This window comes from Sapajus apella, unplaced genomic scaffold, assembly GCF_009761245.1.
Source record: "Sapajus apella isolate SASKATOON/1434 unplaced genomic scaffold, GSC_monkey_1.0 scaffold99, whole genome shotgun sequence".
Taxonomy (NCBI): Eukaryota; Metazoa; Chordata; class Mammalia; order Primates; family Cebidae; genus Sapajus; species Sapajus apella.
The window spans coordinates 2,135,852-2,158,926 of NW_022437039.1; the positions used below are offsets into that span (position 1 = coordinate 2,135,852).

At 51.9% G+C, this 23,075-nt stretch overlaps 1 protein-coding gene across 1 annotated transcript; it reads right to left on the reverse strand.

Annotated features, from left to right (window-relative positions):
* Positions 1–418: 418 nt before the first annotated feature.
* On the reverse strand, positions 419–13,855 carry EEF2KMT (eukaryotic elongation factor 2 lysine methyltransferase). Its single transcript, XM_032258066.1, has 8 exons — positions 13,677–13,855; positions 11,562–11,624; positions 9,260–9,340; positions 8,230–8,331; positions 5,590–5,723; positions 5,242–5,507; positions 3,934–4,083; positions 419–644 (listed from the first exon to the last, which is right to left on the reverse strand). Exons 1-8 carry the CDS (start codon positions 13,770–13,772, stop codon positions 544–546), a joined length of 993 nt encoding a protein of 330 aa, XP_032113957.1. The 5' UTR covers positions 13,773–13,855; the 3' UTR covers positions 419–543.
* Positions 13,856–23,075: the final 9,220 nt, after the last annotated feature.

Here is a 23,075-nt window from a genome sequence, read left to right on the forward strand (position 1 = left end):
GTCTGATTTATGGTGATTTTCTTTCTTTTTTTTTTTTGAGAGGGAGTCTTGCTCTGTCATCCAGGCTGGAGTGTGCAGTGGCATGATCTCAGCTCACTGCAACCTCTGCCTCCCAGATTTAAGCAATTCTTCTGCCTCAGCCTCCTGAGTAGCTGGGATTACAGGCATGTGCCACCACACATGGCTTTTTTTTTTTTGTATTTTTAATAGAGATGGGGTTTTCACCATGTTGGTCAGGGTGGTCTTGAACTCTTGACCTCACGATCCACCTGCCTTGGCCTCCCAAAGTGCTGGGATTACAGGCGTGAGCCACACTGTGACTGGCCTGTCGTGATTTTCTTAAGAACTAGAACTGCTGGCAGAAAGGGGGCATGCACACGCTTAGACAGCTGATATCTTACTAGAAGGCAATCTGGGATTCCCAATTTGGAATTTAATATTCTTCAGACATTCCAGTCCAATGAAAGTTTTATCACCATGTAAAAATTCTTACCACAATAGCGACTAGATTCTCAGAATCATGCTGGAAAGCGTGTGTGAGGCCTACGGTGTGAGTTTCAGAATTGCCATCTCCAAGTGTTCTTCATAGGGAAACAGTTTCTGGTCGTGACGAGGTTCTGCTTCCCATCTGATCCCAGCCCGGCCTACAAACAGAGCACATTGTTTCAGGATGGCAGTGTTTGGAACCAGGAATGAGTTTATTGTGTGGGGCTGCGAGAACAGGCCTGGTGAGGAGTGGGGGAATGGTGTTCAAGTTGGTTTCCTTGGTTCACTGGTTCCCAGGCCCACCCAGGTACCTAGAATTGGCCTCCAGGGTGGGACCAGGTACCTGGTTTTGCATAGAAGTGGCCGGCAGCAGATGCCGTGCCCCTCTCCGCCCTCTGCCCATGTCCTCCCTGGCACTTGGCACAGCTGGACAGAAGCAGAGATCTGAACTGCATCTACCTGGCTGCTCAGCTAGCCTACTCTTTGCAAAGCTTGGAAGGCGGTCGGGCGCAGTGGCTCAGGCCTATGGTCCCAGCAGTTTGGGAGGCCAAGGTGGGCGGCTCACCTGAGGTCAGGAGTTCGAGATCCGCCTGGCCAACATGGTGAAACCCCATCTCTACTAAAAGTACAAAAACGATGCAGGCATGATGGTGGGTATCTGTAATCCCAGCTACTCGGGAGAATGAAGCAGGAGAATTGTTTGAACCCAGGGGGTAGAGGTTACAGTGAGCTCAGATTGTACCATTGCACTCCAGCCTGGATGACAGAGCAAGACTCTGTCTCAAAAAACAAAAACAAACCCACAAAGCTTAGGAGGGGTTGGTGTTCTCATCAGCACAGATGTCTGAAGAGCCATTAGCCAGAATGATTTGTTCTGAGATCCGATCTTGTTCTGTCGCCCAGGCTGGAATGCAGTGGCACAGTCACTGCTCAGCACAGCCTCAACTCCTAGGCTCAAGCAGTCCTCCCACCTCCCAAGTAGCTGGGACGACAGGTGCATGCCACAATGCCAAACTTAATTATTTTGTAAAGCTGGGGTCCTGAAAGCATGGCCTCAAGTGATCCTCCTGCCTCAGTCTCTTTTTGTTTTTTTGAGATAGAGTTTCACTTTGTTGCCCAGGCTGGAGTGCAGTGGTGCAATCTCGGCTCACTGCAACCTCCGCCGCCTGGGTTCAAGTGATTCTCCTGCTTCAGCTTTCCGATTAGCTGGGATTACAGGTGTGCATCGCCACACCCAGCTAATTTTTGTATTTTTAGTAGAGACAGAGTTTCACCATGTTGGCCAGGATGGTCTCGAACTCTTGACCCCAAGTGATCTGCCCACCTCGGCCTCCCAAAATCTCAGCCTCTTACAGTGTTGGGATTACAGCCATGTGACATTGGACCTGGGATGGTTTTCAATCACGGTTTTTTGTTACAAATGGAAAATACATATTTATAAAAATGATATAGACATAAACGTGTAGAAGTCTCTACAGTCCTGCCATCCAAGTATGGCACCTGTTAACTGGTGTCTATCAGGGATGTCCAATCGCTTGGCTTCCCTGGGCCACACTGGAAGAAGAAGAATTGCCTTGGGCCGCATATAAAATACACTAACACTAGCAATAGCTGATGAGCTAAAATTAAAAAAAAATAACAAAAGAACCCTTGTACTGTTTTAAGAAAGTTTACAGATTTGTGTCGGGCTATAGGTTGGACAAGCTTGCTCTGTATTCCGGATTTTCCCCTAGAGTTATCCTGAAGTAGAGAAGGTTATTGTAATAAATGTTTTTTTGAAAGGAAGTCTTGCTGTATTGCTTGTGGCCACAAATTCCTGGGCTTAAGCCATCCTCCCGCCTCGGCCTTCTGAGTAGTTGGGAATACAGGCATTCACTACCATGTGTGGCTGATTATTCTAATTTTTTAAACAAAAATGGGGCCGTGTGCAGTGGCTCATGCCTGTAATCCTAGCACTTTGGGAAGCTGAGGTGGGCAGATCACTTGAGGTCTCGAGTTCGAGACCAGCTTGGCCAACCTGGCAAAACCCCGACTCTACAAAAAATACAAAAATTACCTGGGCATGGTGGCACATGCCTGTAGTCCCAGCTACTTGGGAGACTGATCTGGGAGGATGGCTTGAACCTGGGAGGTGGGAGGTTGCAGTGGGCCGAGATGGCACCACTGCACTCCAGCCTAGGCAAGACAGAGCCAGACTCTCTCAAAAAAAAAAAAAAAAAAAAAAAAAAGTGTGTGGGGTGCTTATATGTGCTATTTGGAACTGGTTTTTCACTTAAAAAAATATTGCAGGTATTTTTTCACATAAGTATCTGAGAAAAGACTTCCTTCCCCCCCCCCCCCTTTTTGAGATAGGGTCTTGATTTGTTGCACAGGCTGGAGTGCAGTGGTGATATCATGGCTGACTGCAGCCTCCACCTCCTGGCTCAAGCCATCTTCCCACCTCAGCCTCCCAAGTAGCTGGGGCTATAGGCGTGCACCACCATGCCCCGCTAGTTTCTATGTTTTGTGGAGACGGGGTCCCACTATGTTGGCCAGGCTGGTCTTGAACTCCCGGGCTTAAGTAGTCCTCCCGCCTCAGCCTCCTAAGGTGCTGGGGTGACATCCCGCGCCCTGTGCCTGGCGGGCCTCCTGTGCGAGGCTGTGCAGAACCCTGTTGTCGAGCCCAGTGTGGCTTCGTGTGCTGACTTGTTCACTGGCTCTGTAGTTAATCGGTTGCCCGACGCGGGCACTGCGTCGTCTGTGTCTCTGTGCGGGTGCATCTGTGCATTTGGCTGCCGGGAGGGGCCCTGCTGGGGAGGGCTGAGGCAAAGGCTGGTGGCACTGGGGGATATGGGTGTCGTGTGGAGGTGCGAGAGCCAGGCGGCCTGGCTGTAGTCTGCAGGAGCTCGGGGGTCACTTGGCCTCCGTGTGCCCTAGTGTCTCTGCAGGTGAGATGAGACAGTGACAGCACACCCTCTCAGGTGCTGGAGCTGACATGTCAGGTCTGAGAACAGTGGCCGGCCCACACGGGGCCGGTTCCCCTTCTCTAGTCACCCTGCCCGTCTTCCACCAACGGGGTGCTCAGAACAGTGGCATGGTGGATCCGCCTGCACAGCCTGTGCTCTGGGGTCCTGCAGGCCACAGCCTCGTCCAGCCCTGACCCCGACTGCCTCTCCCGCCACCTCCATGTGATAGAGGAGGAAACTGAGGCCCAAGGGCTTAGGGAAGCTTGCTCTGAAGCACACCGTAGGACTGCTGGGCCCAGACCCTCCCTCTCTGTGCTGAGCTGCCTTCCTCCTGTCCCAAGCCACCCATCCCCCAAGCCCTCCCTGGTCACTGGCCTCCGAGTTCCCCGCATGACATGGGGGTGTGGGGCATCCTAGCTATTCCTCGGCACCCAGTTCTTCCACTGGAGTCCTTCAGGGACAGCTCGTGGCCCGGCAGGCCCAGGCAGGTGCGGGGGCTCACCTAGCTCAGTGGTGAACAGCTGGCATGTCTCTGGGTTTCGGACGGTGAAAGCCACGTAGACCTCAGGTGCCCGCTGGTGCTTGCAGCAGGCAGCCAGCCTCTGTAGGACCCCGACCAGTGACACGATGGCCTCTGGGCAATACAGCACATCTATGGCAAAAGCTTCAGGTTACTGAAAGGGACTGGCGGAAAGTTCCAGGTCATGCTGACCACAGCAGCAGGGCGAGGCCAGAGAGGCAGCGGTCATAGGAAACGGTGAGATGCCATTTGACCATTTGTGCCATTAGATGGAAAAGCAATTGCTTGGATGAAAAAGGAGAACCCTTGGGAGAGAAAGCTGAAAAAGATCGAAGCAAAAGAAAAAAATCTCCAGACTCCTGGTGTTCCTTAAAAAACCAGCTCTGGTTCTTAGCCTATCTAGAGGGCTTTGAATGACACAAAACCTGACTCTGCCATGGACTTCGTGTTTCAGGCATCTGTTGATTTGTTTGCTGGCTTTCAGGGGTGGCCTGCGTCCCTGGCCACTGCTGGGCCTGTGTTTTCAGGGCTGGGACCTAAGACCACAGGCAGAGCACTGCTTGACCAGAAAGGGGACTGAGTGTGCTGGCGGGGCGAGGGGTTTTCCGTGGCTCAGCCAAACACCACCTTCTCTCAAGGGCCCCGACCTTGTCCCAGAGTGGTTATTTTCCTCCTGTGACCTCTGAAGGTCACAGGGCATGGCTCTGCGACAGAGCCAGCCAGGGCCACAGGGACGGAGCCATGTGGTAACAACTGCAAGGGGAGTACGCCTGTCTCCAACAAGAGGGCTGTGGCTTTTTTTTTTTTTTTTTTTGATACGGAGTCATGCTCTGTCTTCCAGGCTGGAGTGCAATGGCTTGATCTTGGCTCACTGCAACTTCCACTTCCTGGGTTCAAGCAAGCCTCCTGCTTCAGCCTCCCAACTAGGTGGGATTACAGGTGCTTGCCCCTTGGCTGGCCAATTTTTCTATTTTTTAGTATAGACAGGGTTTTACCATGTTGGCCAGGCTGGTCTTGAACTCATGACCTCTGGTGATCCACCCTCCTCAGCCTGCCATAGTGCTGGGATTACAGGTGTGAGCCATTGCGCCCGGCCCAGGGCTGTGGCTTTAAGGTCACTTTAAGAGGCCCCCTGTCCTCTGATGTCACCCTGGAGGCCCAGAGTGATTCTTCTGGAAGCCCCCTCATGTCCATGCCCTACAGCGTCCCCTGTTCCCTTTTCCCAGAGCCTGGAGCTGGGTGGAGCTGCGAGGACACCGCCTGGGTAGGGTGCCTGGGGCTGGGCATTACCTGCTGCAATGACCACGTCTGGCTGGAAGGCAGACAGCTGAGGGACTGTCGCGACATCCCAGTCCAGCTGTGCCACTGTCACCCTGGGGCTGTCTGAGTTGGCAGTGACATCTGCCTCTAATGAGAGGCCGTTGAGAAGGACATTCCCTCGGAGCTGCTCGAGGACCCGGCGGTGACAGTCGCTGAAGATGTAAGCCCGGGGATGGCACATCTTGCAGATGGCCAGGCCTGTGAGGCCGGCGCCACTGCCAAGCTCTAGGACAGTCCTGGGGGGAGGAAAGGAGACCATGTCTGCGACTGCTCCAGGGCAAGCCTGCCTTGGTGTCCTGTCCTGCACCCTGAGGTCACCTGTGAGTGAAGGCTGCCGGGTTCTCAATGGCCCATTCTGCAAGGTAGAGGGCGGCGTCCCATGTGACCAGACCCGTGGTGCCGTGGGAGATGATGGCTGCGCTCTCGGAGAGCGTGACTGAGCCTCCGGAGGGCTGCGCCAAGAGAGGGTGAGAGAATTAGTCCAGCGATCAGAAGACAAGTGGCTTGGAAGACAAATAGCCATCCACCACGTGGCCAAATAAACCACGGTGGGACCAATCACTACTCAGCAGCAAGAACGCCAACAGCTTGCATGGGCCTCAAGGGCATCACGTGGTGCGAAAGACGCCCATCTCAGGCCACACACCACATGATCCATTCATTGAACAATCCTGAGATGAAGGAATTATGGTGGTGGAGCCCAGTTCAGTAGTGGCCAGAGGCCAGGTGTGGCTATGGAGGTGTGGCTGCCTTGCAGTGATTCAGTATGCTATGTATTTCCTTTGTGTGGTTTTCTGTATCTGTGTTTTGTATCTTTTCTTTTTTTTGAGATGGAGTCTTGCTATGTCATCCAGGCTGGAGTGCAGTGGTGCGATCTCAGCTCACTGCAACTTCTCCCTCCCAGGTTCAAGCAATTCTCCTGCCTCAGCTTCTGGAGTAGCTGGGATTACAGGTGCCTGCCACCATGTCCAGCTAATTTTTGTATTTTTAGTGGAGATGGCATTTTACCATGTTGGCCAGGCTGGTCTCGAACTCCTGACCTCAGGTGATCCACCTGCCTTGGCCTCCTAAGGTGCTGGGATTACAGATGTCCCTCTGGCTGTTGTGTGCTGTGTGGACTTTTGTGGGACAAGAAGCCAGAAGACCAGTCAGAAGGCCTCGGCGTTTGTCCCGGCCAGTGGAGAGTGAGAAAGAACTGCTGTCCTGTAATGCGCATCTGTCAAATTTTTTTTTTTTGAGATGAAGATTCACTCTGCTGCCCAGGCTGGAGTGCAGTGGCATGATCTTGGTTCACCGCAACCTCCACCTCCTGAGTACCTGGGACTACAGGCGCCTGCCACCACACCTGGCTAATTTTTGTATTTTTAGTAGAGGCGGGGTTTCACCATATTGGCCAGGCTGGTCTTGAACTCTTGACTTCGTCATCTGCTCACCTCAGCCTCCCAGAGTGCTGGGATTACAGGTGTGAGCTACCACACCCAGCCCTGTCAAGCGTTCTCAATGGGCACTGAGAAAGGAGAGCTGGGCAGACCTCAGGCACAATTAGTGCCTGAAGTATAACTTACTGCTTGCTTATATCTAGCTTATATATATAATCTATATAATCATTCTTAGTTCCATATAATCTTATATCTAGCTTATATATATAATCTATATAATCATACTTAGTTCCATATAATCTTATATCTAGCTTATATACATAACCATACTTAGTTTTATGTAATCTTTCTATATAATCATGTAACGGATTGTAGTCGGAGCTGTACGACACATTTAATGCTGATTTATATAATCCTTCTATATAACCACATATTAGTTTGTAGTAGGAGGAATGCCTAGAGCAGTCACAGAGCAGATGCAGTCCGTGGGAAAACAGCCAGGCCAGGACAAGAACCAAAGACCCAGCAGTAGCGCCCCTGCCTGAAAGGGCACACGCTGTGTGGCAGGCCAGGGCCTAGACGGCAGCACTCAGTACCCGCTGCATGGCCGGCTTGGAGCAAGAGTTATTGCCCCTGAAAAGGAGTGGCCGTACCTTGCACCCAGTTCTCGTGGAAGTAGGCCTCAGGCCTGAGACCCCCGAACAACCGAGGGAGACGAACCCCTCTGGCGTAATCGTGCCATGGCGGCTGTACCCCGTCAGCTTCTCTCGCTACTGTGCTGGCTCGAATCCTCCTCCTATAAGATACCTTAGGGAGGGCACACTGTCAGCTCCCACCGCATTGGGTTACAGCATCCTTCTACAGGAATCCTTTGAAGTCTCCGGCCCCCAGACAAGAACTGTTGCGCACGGCATCTGTTGCACACAGCTCACCTCTTTGCCTCGGTGGCCTAATGGGGGTGGACACCCTTTTTGTACATGACCCTCTACTACTGTGCACGGCACAGCCCCTACTGCGCATGGCCCACCTCTCTAACTAGGTGACCTAATGGGGCGGCCCCCTCACTTGGTACTCACGTGATTATGTATGCCCTATCACTAAGCCTATAGATGACCTCATCACGACCCTTCCCCCGTCTTGTACCTAATAAATACAGACAATTCTGGACATTCAGGGCCTCGCCTGTCTCTGCTTGTAAGTGGCGTGGCCCACTGAGCCCAGCTGTCATTTCCAGTCCTTCTGTGTCCTTTCTCTTTATTTCTCGGATCCTGTGACTCAACACAGCAATAGGGGATACCCCACGACCCTGTGGGGCTGTGGCCCTACAGGGCACAAGGTCCTTGTGAAGCAGGTAGTGTGTGGCACCTACGGGACAAATGCCCAACATTCCCACGACAGATGCTGTTGCTGAAGTGCTAGATTTACAGACAGGGAAACTGAGGCTGAAGGAGCTTAATGGACCTCATGTGTAAGACTGCAAAATGGGTGCACCAGGATTTGAGCCGACACTCATGTTCTCACTTGTCTGTGCAGGAAGGGTGTCTGGCCTGTGACGGGGAGGAGGGTGCCCTTTTCATACCAGCAAATAGCTCCGGTGGCCGTGGGTGGACTCCTTGGCCATCAGGGTCTCCGCCAGTGCCTCGTACAGCTCGTCCAGAGGCTCCATGTGGACAGCCTCGTGCTGGGGGCAGACAGAGTGAGAGTTTGTTTGCTTCCGTTCTAATCTGTAAAAATGGCCAGATGATTTTCACCGAGTTTGGAGGGGAGATTTGGGATGGAATGGAATGGCGTAACACCGGCCAGCTGGCGTATAAAATACGTCGCTGGGTGTGGTAATGTGGGCCGATAGTCCCAGCTACTCTAGGGGCTGACATGGGGGGACTGCTTGAGCCCAGGAATTCAAGGACAGCCTGGGGAACAGAGACCTTGTCTCCAAAAGTAAAAAAATAGTTCACTGGGTAGGGAAGCCTGGATGGGCAGGCCTTCAGTAAGAAGTGTTGAGAGGGTAGGGTTAGGTGTAGTCTAGGGCTGGAGACAAGGGTTCTGTGAGAGCCGCCAGGTGACCATGACAGAGGCGAGGGCTCTGTGTTTGGATCAAAGGTCCCAGATGGAGGAAAATAAAAGGTGCTTTTTTTTTTTTTTTTTCCTGGAGACGGAGTTTTGCTCTTGTTGCCCAGGCTGGAGTGCAATGGCGTGATCTCAGCTCACTGCAACCTCTGCCTCCAAGGAGAATTGCCGGGTTCAAGCAATTCTGCCTCAGGCTCCTGAGTAGCTGGGATTATAGGCATGAGCCATCATGCCCAGCTAATTTTGCTTTTTTAGTAGAGACGGTGTTTCTCCAGGCTGGTCTTGATCTCCCGACCTCAGGTGATCCGCCTGCCTCGGCCTCCCAAAGTGCTGGGGTTACAGGTGTGAGCCAGTTGCCAGGCAGCCAGTTGCCTGGGGAGGCCCCTGCCATGCCAGGGTTTGGAAAGCAGACCCAGGGTCCCTGGGAAGGACCAGGGCTCCAGCACGCAGGGTGCTGGAGGGAACCCTTCCTGGGAGCCAGCCAGGTCCCTGCTTGGTGGCCACACTGTCTGGCTACTGGGCGGACACTGCCTGTAACTGACCTTTTTGATGAGCTCTGAGAGAAAGCACCAGGCATACTTGACTGATGGTGGGTGCTTCACACATAGGGGATGCTTCACGGTCTAGGACAAAGGACAGAATGTTGATTGCTGGGGAGACCCGTCTTCAGTCTCCTATGAGCTTCAGGCAAATACAGCAGACGCCAAACTCCAGGGTACCCCATCCCTCAGCAATCCTGAACGCTGATGGACACAGCGTTCTGGCCCCAGGTGTCCCTCTCGCATCTGAAAGTTTGTCTTAAGATATAAGCCGTTTCCTAAAAATGTTTCCCCTGCAGCAGTGCAGGCCATGGCAGCGTTTCTAATGCTGATTCTGAGCAAGAACACGGGGCACATGGGTCCAAATCACCTCCCTCCCAGGGGAGCCAGCGTGAACCAGAGTTTGCAGTAAGGACAGTCGCCGACTGTCTGGCTCCATGGAAGAGGCGGGAAGGCCCACTCGGCACCTGCTGTCTTGGAGCGTGTGTCCCTGGGGACACGACAGGGGGAGGGGACTCTCAGGGTGACACTCCATCTAAAGCCAAGAGAAGTCAAGTGCAGGATGAGTGAGTTCCAGATAGTGGGAACAGCTGGTGCAGGGTCCGAGGTGGCCAGGGCCTGGCACCTGGGAGGGCAGAGGGACTGCAGCAGCGTGAGGATAGGTGGCAAAATTGGCACCTGGAGGGAGAGGGAGGGGACAGTCACAGCGCCTGCTGGATGGGAGGGATGCAGATTCTGCCCAAGGGCAGTGAAGTACCCCACACAACACACAGGCCGTTCAGGCTGGTGCTGGATTTTTTATTTTTTTTTTGACACAGTTTGGCTCTGTCGCCGAGGCTGGAGTGCAGTGGCATGATCTTGGCTGACTGCAGCCTCTGCCTCCCAGGTTCAAGTGATTCTCCTACCTCAGCCTCCTGAGTAGCTGGGCCTACAGGTGTGCACCACTACACCCAGCTAATTTTTATATTTTTAGTAGAGATGGGATTTTGCCATGTTGGCCAGGCTGGTCTCGAACCCCTGACCTTAGGGGTGATCCACCTACCTCACATTCCCAAAGTGCTGGAATTACAGGTGTGAGCCACCGCGCCCAGCCTTGTGCTGGGTTTTAAAGCAGCTCTACCTACATTTCATGCTCCACTACCTACAAGGGTGAGGCTCAGCGTGAAACTCAGAGCAGGCTGCGAGATAACAACCTCAGGAATCTCCAGGCTCGCAGCCCTGACCTACTGGATTGCCCGGAAAGTCTTCCCTGCTGTGGCTGCACCTTTTCCACATGGATAATCTTGGTTCACCTCTAGCACCAGAATTCTTCGTTTTTTTTTTTTTTTTTTTTGAGACGGAGTTTCACTCTTGTTACCCAGGCTGGAGTGCAATGGCGTGATCTCGGCTCACCGCAACCTCCGCCTCCTGGGTTCAGGCAATTCTCCTGCCTCAGCCTCCTGAGTAGCTGGGATTACAGGCACGCGCCTCCATGTCCAGCTAATTTTTTGTAGTTTTTTAGTAGAGACGGGGTTTCACCGTATTGACCAGGATGGTCTCGATTTCTTGACCTCGTGATCCACCCGCCTCAGCCTCCCAAAGTGCTGGGATTACAGGCGTGAGCCACCGCGCCCGGCCAGCACCAGAATTCTTAACCAGGGCTCCTAGGATGGGCTTGGTGGTTGAGGGTGGAGGATGTCTGGCTCCCCTGAGTTTGTATGCAAAATGTATTCTTCTGACACGCTTCTTTCTGGGAGGGAGTCAATTGCTTTGACTTTGCAGAAGGGCTCATGGCCCTTCGGAAGGTGAAGACCCAGGATGTGGGGTGATCTGTACTTGGTCCAGAAGGCCAAGGTCAGACTGTGGCTGGGCTGGGTGGCAATCCTGCCTCTCACCTGCACGCAGATGCACTTGAGTCCAAAACCTACCCTGGGCAAAGCAAGGGCCCATCTAGGTCTAGAAGAGAGACAGGAGTGGGCAGGACAGGCCTCATGAATGCAAAAAAGAAAGGCTCAGCATAAACGCTAGAAGCTGTTTTGCAACTGTCATCTCTGTTTTTGCTGTGGATGGTTAAAAAACATTCCCTAGATTCCCCCCTCTCATGCAGATTTTTGTATATTCTGATGTCTTTGTCCAAGTCTTAGAAAACAAAAGAGCTGGAGCTGTCGGAGGTGCTGACACCCACCTGCAGTGGTGACTCAATGGTTCTGTTCTTTGAACAGGGGTGTTTTTAAAGGGTACATGCACACCTGTGGTTCTTCTGGCAGGTCTTCCTGGGAGAGTCAGGAGGCAGGGTCATGAGTCCCAGGAACTCTGGGGTTCTTACCTTCTGCAAAATAGCCCGCAGCAGCTCAGAATCTGATGAGTCTCTTAATTTTGCTTCTAAGCTCTGTGTGGAGGGGAGAGAGAGAGAAATCTCAAGGGCGTATTCACAGGAACATTAAACACGCAATAGAATGTGTTGGCAGAGCGCTAAGTGATCTCTTCCTGGGGACGTGGAACCAGTTGGAAGTGGACGCCACAGCGCCTGAAAGCCTGACCTTCACATGTCGCAGGGTGCACTTGGATGAGTCACAAGAAGTCTGACTCTTGGTCACATTAGTCCTGGCTACTTAGCCTCCACCTGGGTCACGGGCCAGCTCTCTGGTTGCACTGGTCAGCCGGGAATTAGCAGCGGAGCCAGGGCACCAAGGTTCGATGGGCTTGCCATCTGAATTAAAGTGGAAACGGAGAATGTGCCCATAGCAGCCTGGGTTATGCTGTCCTCTTACAGGGGTCTGGAGAACAGCAGTGAGCTTAGGCTCCCGAGTTCCGCAGACTATCTCAGCGGGATGTGACACAGAGCGAGGGCCTGGCCCTAGTACCCGTCTTGGACCTGTTCTCCCCCACTGCTGGCCCATCCCTCTTCACTCCACTGCAGCCACACTGGCCCCCTTGCTGTTCCTCAACCACAGCTGGCTTGTTCCCACCACAGGGCCTCTGCATATCCTGTTACTCCCCAAGCCCTTCCCATGGCCGGCTGCTTCACCACTCAGGCCCCAGTTCAAATGTCGCCTCTTTGGTGAAGCCTTCCCTGATTTCTCTACTTTGGTGACACTTCTCTCCAGTTGCTCCATTCACCTTCTGCTTGTTTTATTGGCTTTAAAGCCACTCTCATCTGGTGTTTTCTTGTTTATTCATTTATTTGTTGATTCTCTGGCTCTCCTATGCAAGCAGAGCCCCATCTGTCATGGGTACTGCTGATCTTTGTGGCCTGGCTTATGGAAGGCATTTATTAAACATCTGGAGACTGAATAAAAACTAGCTAACAGTGACATGCAATTACCGTGAGCTAGGCACTGATCCGCAGGCTTTTGTACTCAGCCCTGATAACAACTCTGAGAGGGTAGGTATCATGATATCCCCTATTGTACTAATAAGAAAACAACAGCACAGAGAGATGCAGTCACTTGCCCAAGGCCACACAGGGTCAGGATTCGAAGCAGGTAGGCTGTGTCTCCTGGGTCTGAACTCTCAACTACTGCACTCTAAACAATCCCTCTGGCCAAATGTGAGTGATAAATAATAGTACCCATCTCGTGGGTGTTGAGTGTGAGCCTAAGTTAGCATTCAGCATGGGCATGTGAACAATTATTGTCAATAGTGAGTGGAGACCTATGATGCTATTATGAAGATTTCCATTTTGGGTTAGAAATGCACATTTTCCTCCAGACCAGAAATGATCTCTGAGTGCTAAATATTTTAGGTCAGTGGAATAACACAAATGATTAAGCACTACCCCGTAAGATGGGGCAGACCTAGGGAGGAATATACATCCAAACTGACTCATCCCAGTGAGATCACTGCACATGAATTACAAATGAGGCCGAGTGCATTAAGCCCCTGTGTTGGCAGAAGAGAGGGTGCTGCCTGCCGTGCACCTGTGCTGAGAATGGCAGGTCTCCAGGGCGACGGGAGGCCACCCCTTTCTCTCTTCCATCACAGGCCTGAGAGCCTCAGTGTCTGGGCAGATTCTGTGCAATGCTCGATATACAGATGAGATCACTGAGGCACGAGGGACAGCCTGTGACCTGGTCACCGCGCTAGGAGGACGTGGTTTCCCGCGGTCCTCAGAGCACTGACTTTTTATAATGGGCGAGGGCAGCTGTGTCCCAGTGACCAGAACGACACTGGCTTTAACAAGTGAAAAGGATCGTGAACTGTCCCCGACCTCGAGCCCGAGTCTGCCACCCGCAAGGCCGTACAGACTCCCCCGGCCTCCGCCGCCAGCTCGCGGGGCGGGAGGGGTGCGAGCGGCTCCGGCGAGGCCCCGGGGACCGGGACCAGGACGCGCGGCCCTGACCGGCGGGGGCCCGGGCACTCACGTGGCGGGAGCGCCGGGGGCTTCAGCACGGAGACCCGTCCCGTCTGCCCCTGGACTCCCGCGCGCTCCGCCGCCCACCTGCCAGGGAAAGGAACGCAGTGCGCGCGCGGCCAGGAAGCGGCGCTCGAAACTCTGTAGCAGGAGTTCGGTCCCCGCGCTCTCTTCGGGCGCCATGACCTGGGCGCGGCAGCAGCGTAGCCTGGAGACCCGGAGGAACCCCTGGGAGGCGAGAAGGCGGGCCCGGAGCAGTGCGCCGGGGCCGAGAGGCGGGGCCTGGGGCGGGGCCAGGATGAGCGTCTGTGGGCGGAGCCCGGGGTCGGGCCAGGACGAGCGTCGCGGGGGCGGGCCCTGGGGCGAGGCCAGGATGAGCGTCAGGAGGAAGGGGAGAGGGCGGGGCCGGGGCGGGGCCAGGGTTAGGGCCGGGATAAGCGTCTTTGGGGTGGGTCCTGGGGAGAGACCAGCTTGGCGGGTCCTGGGGCTGGGCCAGGATAGGGGAATCCTGGAAGCGGGGCTTCGGAAGCATCCAAATTGGAGGCCTCTTGGAGGCGGGGCCTTGCGTGGGGCCAGGAGGAAGGTCCTGGAGGCGGGGATTAGGGCGTGGCTAAACGATCATTGCATCCAGGAGGCGGGACTCGGAGCAGAGCCCTGTACACAGGTCTCTGGACAGGGCCAAAGGCCGACTTAGAGAAAGGCTCAGGAGGCGGGGCCGCCCGGGGCGGGGCGTACACTGGGTCTTAGTACGCGGCCGTGCGCTGCTCCGGCTCTGGGAGGTGGAGCTTAGGGACGCGCCGAGTCCGGCCTGCGGGCTGCGCTCGGGAGGCGGGCCCTGGGGCGTGGCCAGGCGCTCCTCCGGTTGTGGGAGGCAGAGCTTAGGGACGGGCCAACGTGGGAAGGAGCCCAGGGTCCGGGAGGCGGGACCGAGTCCGGGCTGCGGGATGCACTGAGGCGAGCACTGGGGCGTGGCCAGGCGCTGCTCAGGCTCCCCCCCCCGGGAGGCGGAGCTTAGAAAGGGGCCGGCGTGGGGCGGGGCCCAGGTCCTGGGAGGCGTGTCGGGGCTGGGCTCAGCGGCCGAGACGCCGCTGGGGTTGGGGTGGGGCCGAGACTGAGCGAGGTGTCCACGGTGTGGCTCAAGTTCGTGAAGTGTTACCTGGGGTGGGCTTTTGCCAGTCCCGGGAGCGGGGCTGTGCTCGGGCCCCAGGATGAGGAGCTTCGGGCGGGGCCGAGTCCGGTTTTGGGGCCCGGGAGGCGGGCCCAGTTAGAGCGAGGGTCCCTGGGATCGTCGGGTCGGACCTTGAGCCGACCTAATCACTCTCGAAGTTACTGCGTCTGCAGGAAGGTCTTTTTGGCAGCGGCCAAAGGGGCGCGCGATTCGGTCCGGGAGGGCTTATTCTAGCCCCTCCCCATCAGCTCCAGCCCTCTGGGGCCCGGCGGGAGGGAGCATTCCCCCTGTCCCCAGCCTTTGGAGCGTCACTCAACAAGCCATTTGTTCACCAAATACTTAAGCGCCTACAACGTGCCTGGCAAGGGAGATTAAGAGTGAGAAAAACCAGGTGTGGTCTAGGCCCTCCAGGGGCTCGGGCTCGTGGGAGAAGTACACATTGAAGTAATTATCACACAAATAAATATAAAAGTACGATAGCGATATCTGCCACGAAGGTGAGCACACAGAGCTAGGGGGGCTTCCAGGAGGAGTTTTGATCTTGTAGGGAGAGGAATCCGAGGGAAGAGGAGGAGCTAGCTCCTGCAGGTTGGGATGGGGGTGGTGGTGATAGGGAGGTGGGGACAGAGTGGAAAAGAACAGCAATAAAAACCCGTACTTATATTAGTTTAAAGTTACTGTGTCTTGAGTTGAAAGGCAGGGCAGTTAGCAACACAGTTCAAATTTCAGTACTGCCCCCGAAATCTGAACTGCGTTCAAAGTCTAAAACGTTTACCTTAGCAAATCCCTCATAAAACTCCGTTTGGAAGAGTCCTGAGAGCTAATTTGTTAAATATACTTGCAGAAGGTAGATGAGGAGACAGATTAAATCTTATTACCTCTTTCAGATGAGAGGCACTTGAGCCCTGCTCAGCTATGAGAATAAGAGAGGGGAATTAATTCTAATTGAATACAATTGTTCTCTCCTATCTGTTGTTCTCCACCAGAACCAAATGAGCGCAAGATCTGACAAAGAAAAAAAAGAGGTTCATCATTTATTTCCCAAACACTTTCATTTAAATAAAGAGGGTGAGATGTGGTTATTGTTGTGTTTTTAGACAGAGTCGATGGTTTCTGAGTCTGAGATGTTGTTACATACACCTTCTCAGTCCCTATATCCTGAGATGAAGTCACCTGAGAATCCACAGCAAGTCCTAACCAGGGATGGGTCTGGGTGATTAAGGAAATTTGGCTTCAGAACTGGGCTGGGGGCACTGCTTTGCTTTTGTTGTTTTGATCAGCTCTCTGCCTGCAGGAGACAAGGACAACCAATGGGAACAGGTTAGTTACACTCATAAATCCCGGGCTTATTTTATTAACTCACTTAATAGCTATTAATTGTCTTTCCTCCAAGGAGCACAAGGACGTAATACGGTCAATGCCATAGTAACACTATATGATGTTACCCTAAAATATTAGTAAATCTAGGCTGATTCAGTCTTTCCTGATGCCATAGATGGGAAGCAGATTGAGGAAGGACCTTAGCAGACCAAAGAGCTGAGCCATGCACAGAGAAGAAATTTTTTTTTTTTTTTTTTTTTTTTTTGAGACCGAATTTCGCTTTTTTTGTCCAGGCTGGAGTGTGATGGCATGATCTCAGCTCATCGAAACTTCTGCCTCCTGGGTTCAAACGATTCTCCTGCCTCATCCTCCCGAGGAGCTGGGATTACAGGCACCCACTACCACATCCAGCTATTTTTGTATTTTTAGTAGAGACAGAGGTTTCTCCATGTTGGTCAGGCTGGTCTCAAACTCCTGACCTCAGGAGATCTGCCTGCCTCAGCCTCCCAAAGTGCTGGGATTACAGACATGAGCCATTGCACCCGGCTGAGAAGAAATCTTTGTCTTGGTGTGCGGGTCCTGTAGAGGTACAAAGGTCAGCTATCTTGGATCTGAACCTTCAAGGATCAGGGCGCCAAAGGGATTTTTAATGTCACGTGGATCTCACAGGTGCGGTGTGTTCAGGTGCAAGTGAAGATTAGGACTGATGCTTAAAACAAAAGGTAAAATTCCAGGTGGTGTTGCTCTGGAGAGCAGCATTAGGACGATCTGGTTTCAGTTGCAAGAGTGGGTATGTACGTGCCAGAACTACGGTAAAGATTCAACTTGTGGCTTTGAGGCTTTCTTTAATAAGAGTAATAACAACCTAAGGCATTTTAACGGTATGGAATGGTTGCCTTTTAGAAATTAAGCTGTGGGCATGGAAGTTCAATCAGTACATTGAAGTTTTTCCTTTATCTCTCCTATGGTAAATGGTTGCTGTAGAAAAGGACCAATTGATTTCTTTCTAGAACATTGCTTCAGGGTGTAGACACCTTTATAGGTCATGTTTCAACTTACAGAAAATTTTTATAGTTCAAATATAAATTACGTTCAATGTGGACTTTGTAATAGAATTTAAGGTTAAGTAAAGTTTCCACTGTCCTTAGGCTGTTTGCAGTGCTCAGCAGGCCCCATGATATCGAGATGGAAGCTATTAAAGTAGGAGATTGGTAGGGATGGGCAGAATAAGGAATACGGGCGGCTCAGGCTAATGATACACTGATTGAGATGTAGAAAGAGGGCCAGGTGTGGGATAATGCCTGTAATCCCAGTGCTTTGCAAGAGGATCACTCGATGTCAGGAGACCAGCCTGGGCATCAGAGTGAGACCTAATCTGTATAAAAAATAAAAAAATTAGTTGAGCATGGTGATGTGTGCCTGTAGTCTGAGCTACTTGGGAGGCTGAGGTCAGGGGATCCCTTGAGCCCGGGAGTTTGAGGCTGCAGTGAGCTATAATCATACCACTGTACTCCAGCCTGGGTGACAGAGTGAGGCCCTGTCTCAAAAAAAAAAAAAAAAAAAAAAAAAATTGTATCTCCTAAAAGATAAATTGGAAACCTTAATCCTCGGTACCCAGGAATGTGACCTTATTTGGAAATAGGGCTTTGTGGATGTAATCAAGTAATGATGAGTCATACTGGATTGGGGTCTGCAGCAGGGGCAGATGCAATGACTGGAGTCCTTATAACAGAAGAGAATGAGGGCTGGGCATGGTACTCATTCCTATAATCTCAGTGCTTTGGCAGGCTGAGGTGAGCAGATCACTTGAGGTCAGGAGTTCGAGACCATCCTGGCCAACATGGTGAAACCCTGTCTCTACTAAAAATACGCAAAGTAGCCGGGGGTGGTGGTAGGTACCTGTAATCCCAGCTACTGGGGAGTCTGAGGCAGGAGAATCACTTGAACCAGGGAGGCAGAGGTTGCAGTGAGCTAAGATTGTGCCACTACACTCCAGCCTGGGAGACAGAATGAAACTCCATCTCAAAAATAAAATAGGAGAATGCCAGGTGAAGACAGAGACACAGGGAGAAGGCAGCCCTGTGATGGGAGAGCAGAGATTGGAGTGATGGCTCTATGAGGAACACCGAGCATTGCTGGCAGCCACCAGAAAGCAGAAGCGGCGACGAAGGATTCTCCCCAGCAGGTTTCAAAGAGAGCGCAGCTTGGCCGCCACCTCGATTTTGGACTTCTAGTATCCAGGCCTGTGAGTCAATACATTTCTGCTGTTTTCCGCCACGTGCGGAGCCCTTGTTGTTGTGGTGGTTGTTTTTGTTTTTGGAGATGGAGTTTCGCTCTTGTCCCCCAGGCTGGAGTGCAATGGCATGACCTCAGCTCACCCCATTGCACTCTAGCCTCTGCATCCCAGGTTCTTGCAATTCTCCTGCTTCAGCGTCCCGAGTAGCTGGGATTACAGGCACGCACCACCTCACCCAGCTAATTTTGTATTTTTAGTAGAGATGGGGTTTCACCATGTTGGACAGGATGGTCTCAAACTCCTGACCTCAATGATCCACGTGGCTCGGCCTCCCAAAGTTCTGGGATTACAAGCGTGAGCCACTGAGCCCTGCCTTGTAGTTGGTTTTTTAGACAGGGTCCCGCTCTGTCATCCGGGCTGAGTGCAATGGTGGCATCTCAGCTCCTGCAGCCTCGACCTCCCTGGGCTTAGGTGATTTTGCCACCTAAGCCTCCTGAGTAGCTGGCACTACACACTTGGCTAATTTTTGTATTTTCTGTGGAGACAGGGTCTTGCTGTGTTGCCCATGCTGGTCTTAAATTCCTTGGGCTCAAGCCATCTGCCTGCCTTGGCCTCTCAAAGTGCTAGAATTACAGGCATCAGCCACCATGTCTGGCCACCCCTGTTAAAAAAGAAAGAATTTCAAGATGATGATGGCAGATTATTAAACCACGATGGGGACTCTTCTGCCTGTGGGACTGTCCAGGCTGCATGCCCATGAAGCTGGCCCTGGCTGCTGGGCTATCGGAGCGCTGGGCCTGCTGTGTCATGCGGTGAGGAGTTGTCATGGGTTGTCACAAAGTACGATGATTAACTATGGAAGACCCAAAGACCACTCACTCCTTTTTCCGATGAATGGCTGTGTGGTCACACTAGCGACACGCAGAACCGCGAGAGCCTCTGTGACAACGCTGAGCCCGATCACTGCGTCTTGCAGAGCAGATGCCCTCTGTACCTCCACTCCTGTTACAAATCAGAGGGTTTTTAATTGCCTGATTATTAAGAGGCTGTTCTGGCTGCTCCTGGTTCCCTGGGAAGTTTCCCATCTAGCGGCTAGTGAATATTAATTATGGAAATGAAATGTACATTTAACCCAAGAAAATACTCAGTGTAGAGAAATCTCACAGGGCAAGTCGTTGAAAGCCAATTTACTAAATGACCTCTTCGCCAAATGATCCATTTGCCCAATGACCACTTTGCCAAATGATCAATTTGCTAAAAGCCAATTCGCTAAAAATCAGTTTGTGGGATGTCCTGCTTATCAGTAACTGACATTCAGACGCAGCTTATCCCAGGCTCCTGACGGGATGTGGGACAGGGGAGGGGCTACAAAATAGTAGCAAAACTCCCAAACTTAAAAAGAACAAAAATCCTCCGTAATTTGGTGAATTGGTCATACATTTAATTAGTTTTCTACAAAAGGGTCTGCTTCCTGTATGTTCACAAGGAGATCATGGGCAGTGGCTTACAAGAAGAGAAACGGGCAGGGTGAGGTGGCTTACACCTGTAATTCCAGCATTTTGGGAGGCTGAAGTGGGTGGATCATGAGGTCAGGAGTTCGAGGCCATCCTGACCAACATGGTGAAACCCCATCTCTACTAAAAATACAAAAATTAGCTGGGTGTGGTGGCAGGTGCCTGTAATTCCCAACTACTCAGGAGCCTGAGACAGGAGAATTGCTTGAACCCGGGAGGCAGAAGTGATAGTGAGCTGAGATTGTGCCACTGCACCCCAGCATGGGCAACAGAGCAGACTGGGTCTCAAAAGAAAAAAAGAGACAAGAAAGGATGTATATTACCCTGCCCTCCCAGATTTTTCTGTTCTTTAGAGACAGGAATTAGAGGCAGTGGTGCAATCATGCTCACTGTAGCCTCAAACTCCTGGGTTCAAACAATCCTCCTGCCTCAGCCTCCCCAGTAGCTGGGACTTCAGGCATGTGACACTACACTCAGCTAATTCTTTGTAGAGACATGGTCTCACTATGTTGCCCAGGCTGGTCTCAAACTCCTGGCCTCAAATGATCCTCCTACCTCGGCCTCCCAACGTCCTGTGATTACAAGTGTGAGCCTCTGTGCCCAGCCCATTACTCCTTTTTGCGTGTAATTGCTCTAAGCACTTGCAAGATCGCCGCACAGTATCTAAGTGTCTCCTGGCAGAAGAAAACAGCCAAAAGAAGCAGCAAATTCTCAGAGACGATTTTATTCTTCCTTTATGTCACCCAGATTGAGAGGTTTGAAGTCTTAAGAATTTGCAGTCTCACTTCAGACTCTCCCCTTTTCTCGGCATCAGGTGGAACAGCAGTGTTTTGCACCTCCCCTGTGAACAGCTTTCTGTGGTGCTGAAGGAGGGCTGATTTCCGTATCTGGAAGGGGCATCTTAGGGGCAGACTGTGCATGGTGATTTCCTGGGGACCAGAAGGATTACAGCCCGACTTTCTCTATAGAGCACCTTCCCTTTGCCCCAATGTACTATGTAAAATGCTACCAGCAGGTTGAGGGATCCCCTACCTCCCCTGCTGTCTGCTGGGAGCTGCTGGCATCTTGTTCCGAGGGCTCCAAAGCTGTGGGAAAAGGATTGTTCTGCTTGAATCCCCTCCTCCCCACCATGAGACCCCTTTTTGATTTTTTTTCCCCATTTATTTATTTTATTGCATTTTAGGTTTTGGGGACAGAGCAGACTATGCTGACAGTTTTCTGGCGGCTGCTTTAGTATCTCACCTGGCTGCTGGTTGTAAGAGTTCACCCGCATTTCCTGGGTGACTGGGAGGGAGAGGTTGTTGGGGCTTGGGGGTGACTCTCAGGAGCTTATACATCCATGGGTAGGTGTGGATGCTGTCAAAAGCCTCGGCCAGGAGATTCTTCTTGAACTCTGGCCCGAAAGCTCTGAATATGGTCTTCATATCCATAAGGACATTATCAAAGCCATGGTTGCGTTTGTTGAAATACATTATAATTCTCTAAAAAGTAATAATAAAAAAAGCCATTTTTGATTGCAATCCCCTGAAAGGAAACTGTCCCTTAGTTAATGTCATGCTTGTCAGATCCATGAAATCTTTGAAAATTTAAACTACAAGGACACTGCTCTCTGTGGGGTGGGGGGGGGGAGCGAATACCAAGGATTTAAAGATCTTTAGGAAAGAGAAGGTGCCGGGTGCAGGCCCACACCTGTAATCCCAGCACTTTAGGAGGCTGAGGTGGGCACCTGAGGTCAGGAGTTGGCGACTAGCCTGGCCAACATGGTGAAACCCTGTCTCTACTAAAAATATACAAATTAGCTGGGCGTGGTGTCAGGTGCCTGTAATCCCAGCTACTCGGGAGGCTGAGACAGGAGAATCACTTGAACCCGGGAGGCAGAGGTTGCAGTGAGCTGAGATCGCACCACTGCACTCCAGCCTGGGTGACAGAGCGAGACTCTGTCTTCAAAAAAGGAAAAGGAAAAAAAGAATGCATGTCCTCATAATGGCCTCAAACACCTCATCCCTGAAGAGAGACAAGGAAGGCCCACTTTGCTCTGCGCCGTGAAGCAGGCAGGTGGACGGAACTCTGAGAAGTGGATTCAGTGAGAGGCATTGACCCATTGACTCATGGTCAGTTCAGGAGAAACTGAGCACAGCTTCCAGTTCCCCCCAGCTATCTGGTTGGTCAGTGGGGAGCGTTCTCGTCTCGTTAAATGTCCTCACACTACTGTCAAGCTATTCTGTGACAAAACGTCATGAACCAGGTTTACAGATAGGCCAGGTGACTGTGGAATTTCTCCTTGGCAAAGCCTTAGTTATGGGTGTGTGATTGGTGTGCCATTAATCACAGTATTCTGCGCCACTTGAGGGGTAAAACATACCTTAGGTGGTAAATGGTTGTATTTTACCATGACTATTTCCACCTACTTTAAAGAGTAACCCCATGAGATTTCTCATACCTATTACACTCTGGAGATGCAGCAAGCTAGCATGAAGCAAGTTGCAGACTTAATTAGCACATTTGACTCCTGTTCACAGCATGGGCTCTTCAAGCTGTACCTGGGGCAGTCTTCCCTCACGCAAGGCTTATTATTTTTTGAAATGGAGTTTCACTCTGTCACCCAGGCTGGAGTGCAGTGGCGTGAACTTGGCTCACTGCAACCTCTGCCCACTGGGTTCAAGCGATTCTCCTGCCTCAGCCTCTAGCGTGCCACCATGCCTGGCTAATTTTTGTATTTTTAGTAGAGACAGTGTTTCACCATATTGGCCAGGCTGGTCTTGAACTCCTGACTTCAGGTGATCCACCCACCTCAGCCTCTCAAAATGCTGGGGTTACAGGCGTGAGCCCCACCACGCCTGGCTATAGCATCATTTAAACTTTGTTTCTGCCATGAATTGTTAGTTGGTCGTTAACAAAAAACAGACCACCTCATTTAAGTCTGACAGTTACCATTGGTTTTTGTGGTTTTTTTTTAAGGCTTGTTTTTTAATTGTTTTTAAAATTTTGAAACAGGATCTTGTTCTGTTGGCCAGGCCAAAGTGCAGTAATACAATCTTGGCTCCCTGCAGCCTCAGCCTCCTAGGCTCAAGCCATCCTCCCAGCTTAGCTTCGTGAGTAGCTGGGACTACAAACACGAGCCACCATGGCTGGCTGATTTTTAATTTTTTTGTTTTGTTTTTTGTGATGGAGTCTTGCTCTGTCACCCAGGCTGGAATGCAATGGTGCAATCTTGGCTCACTGTAACCTCCGCCTCCCGGGTTCAAGCG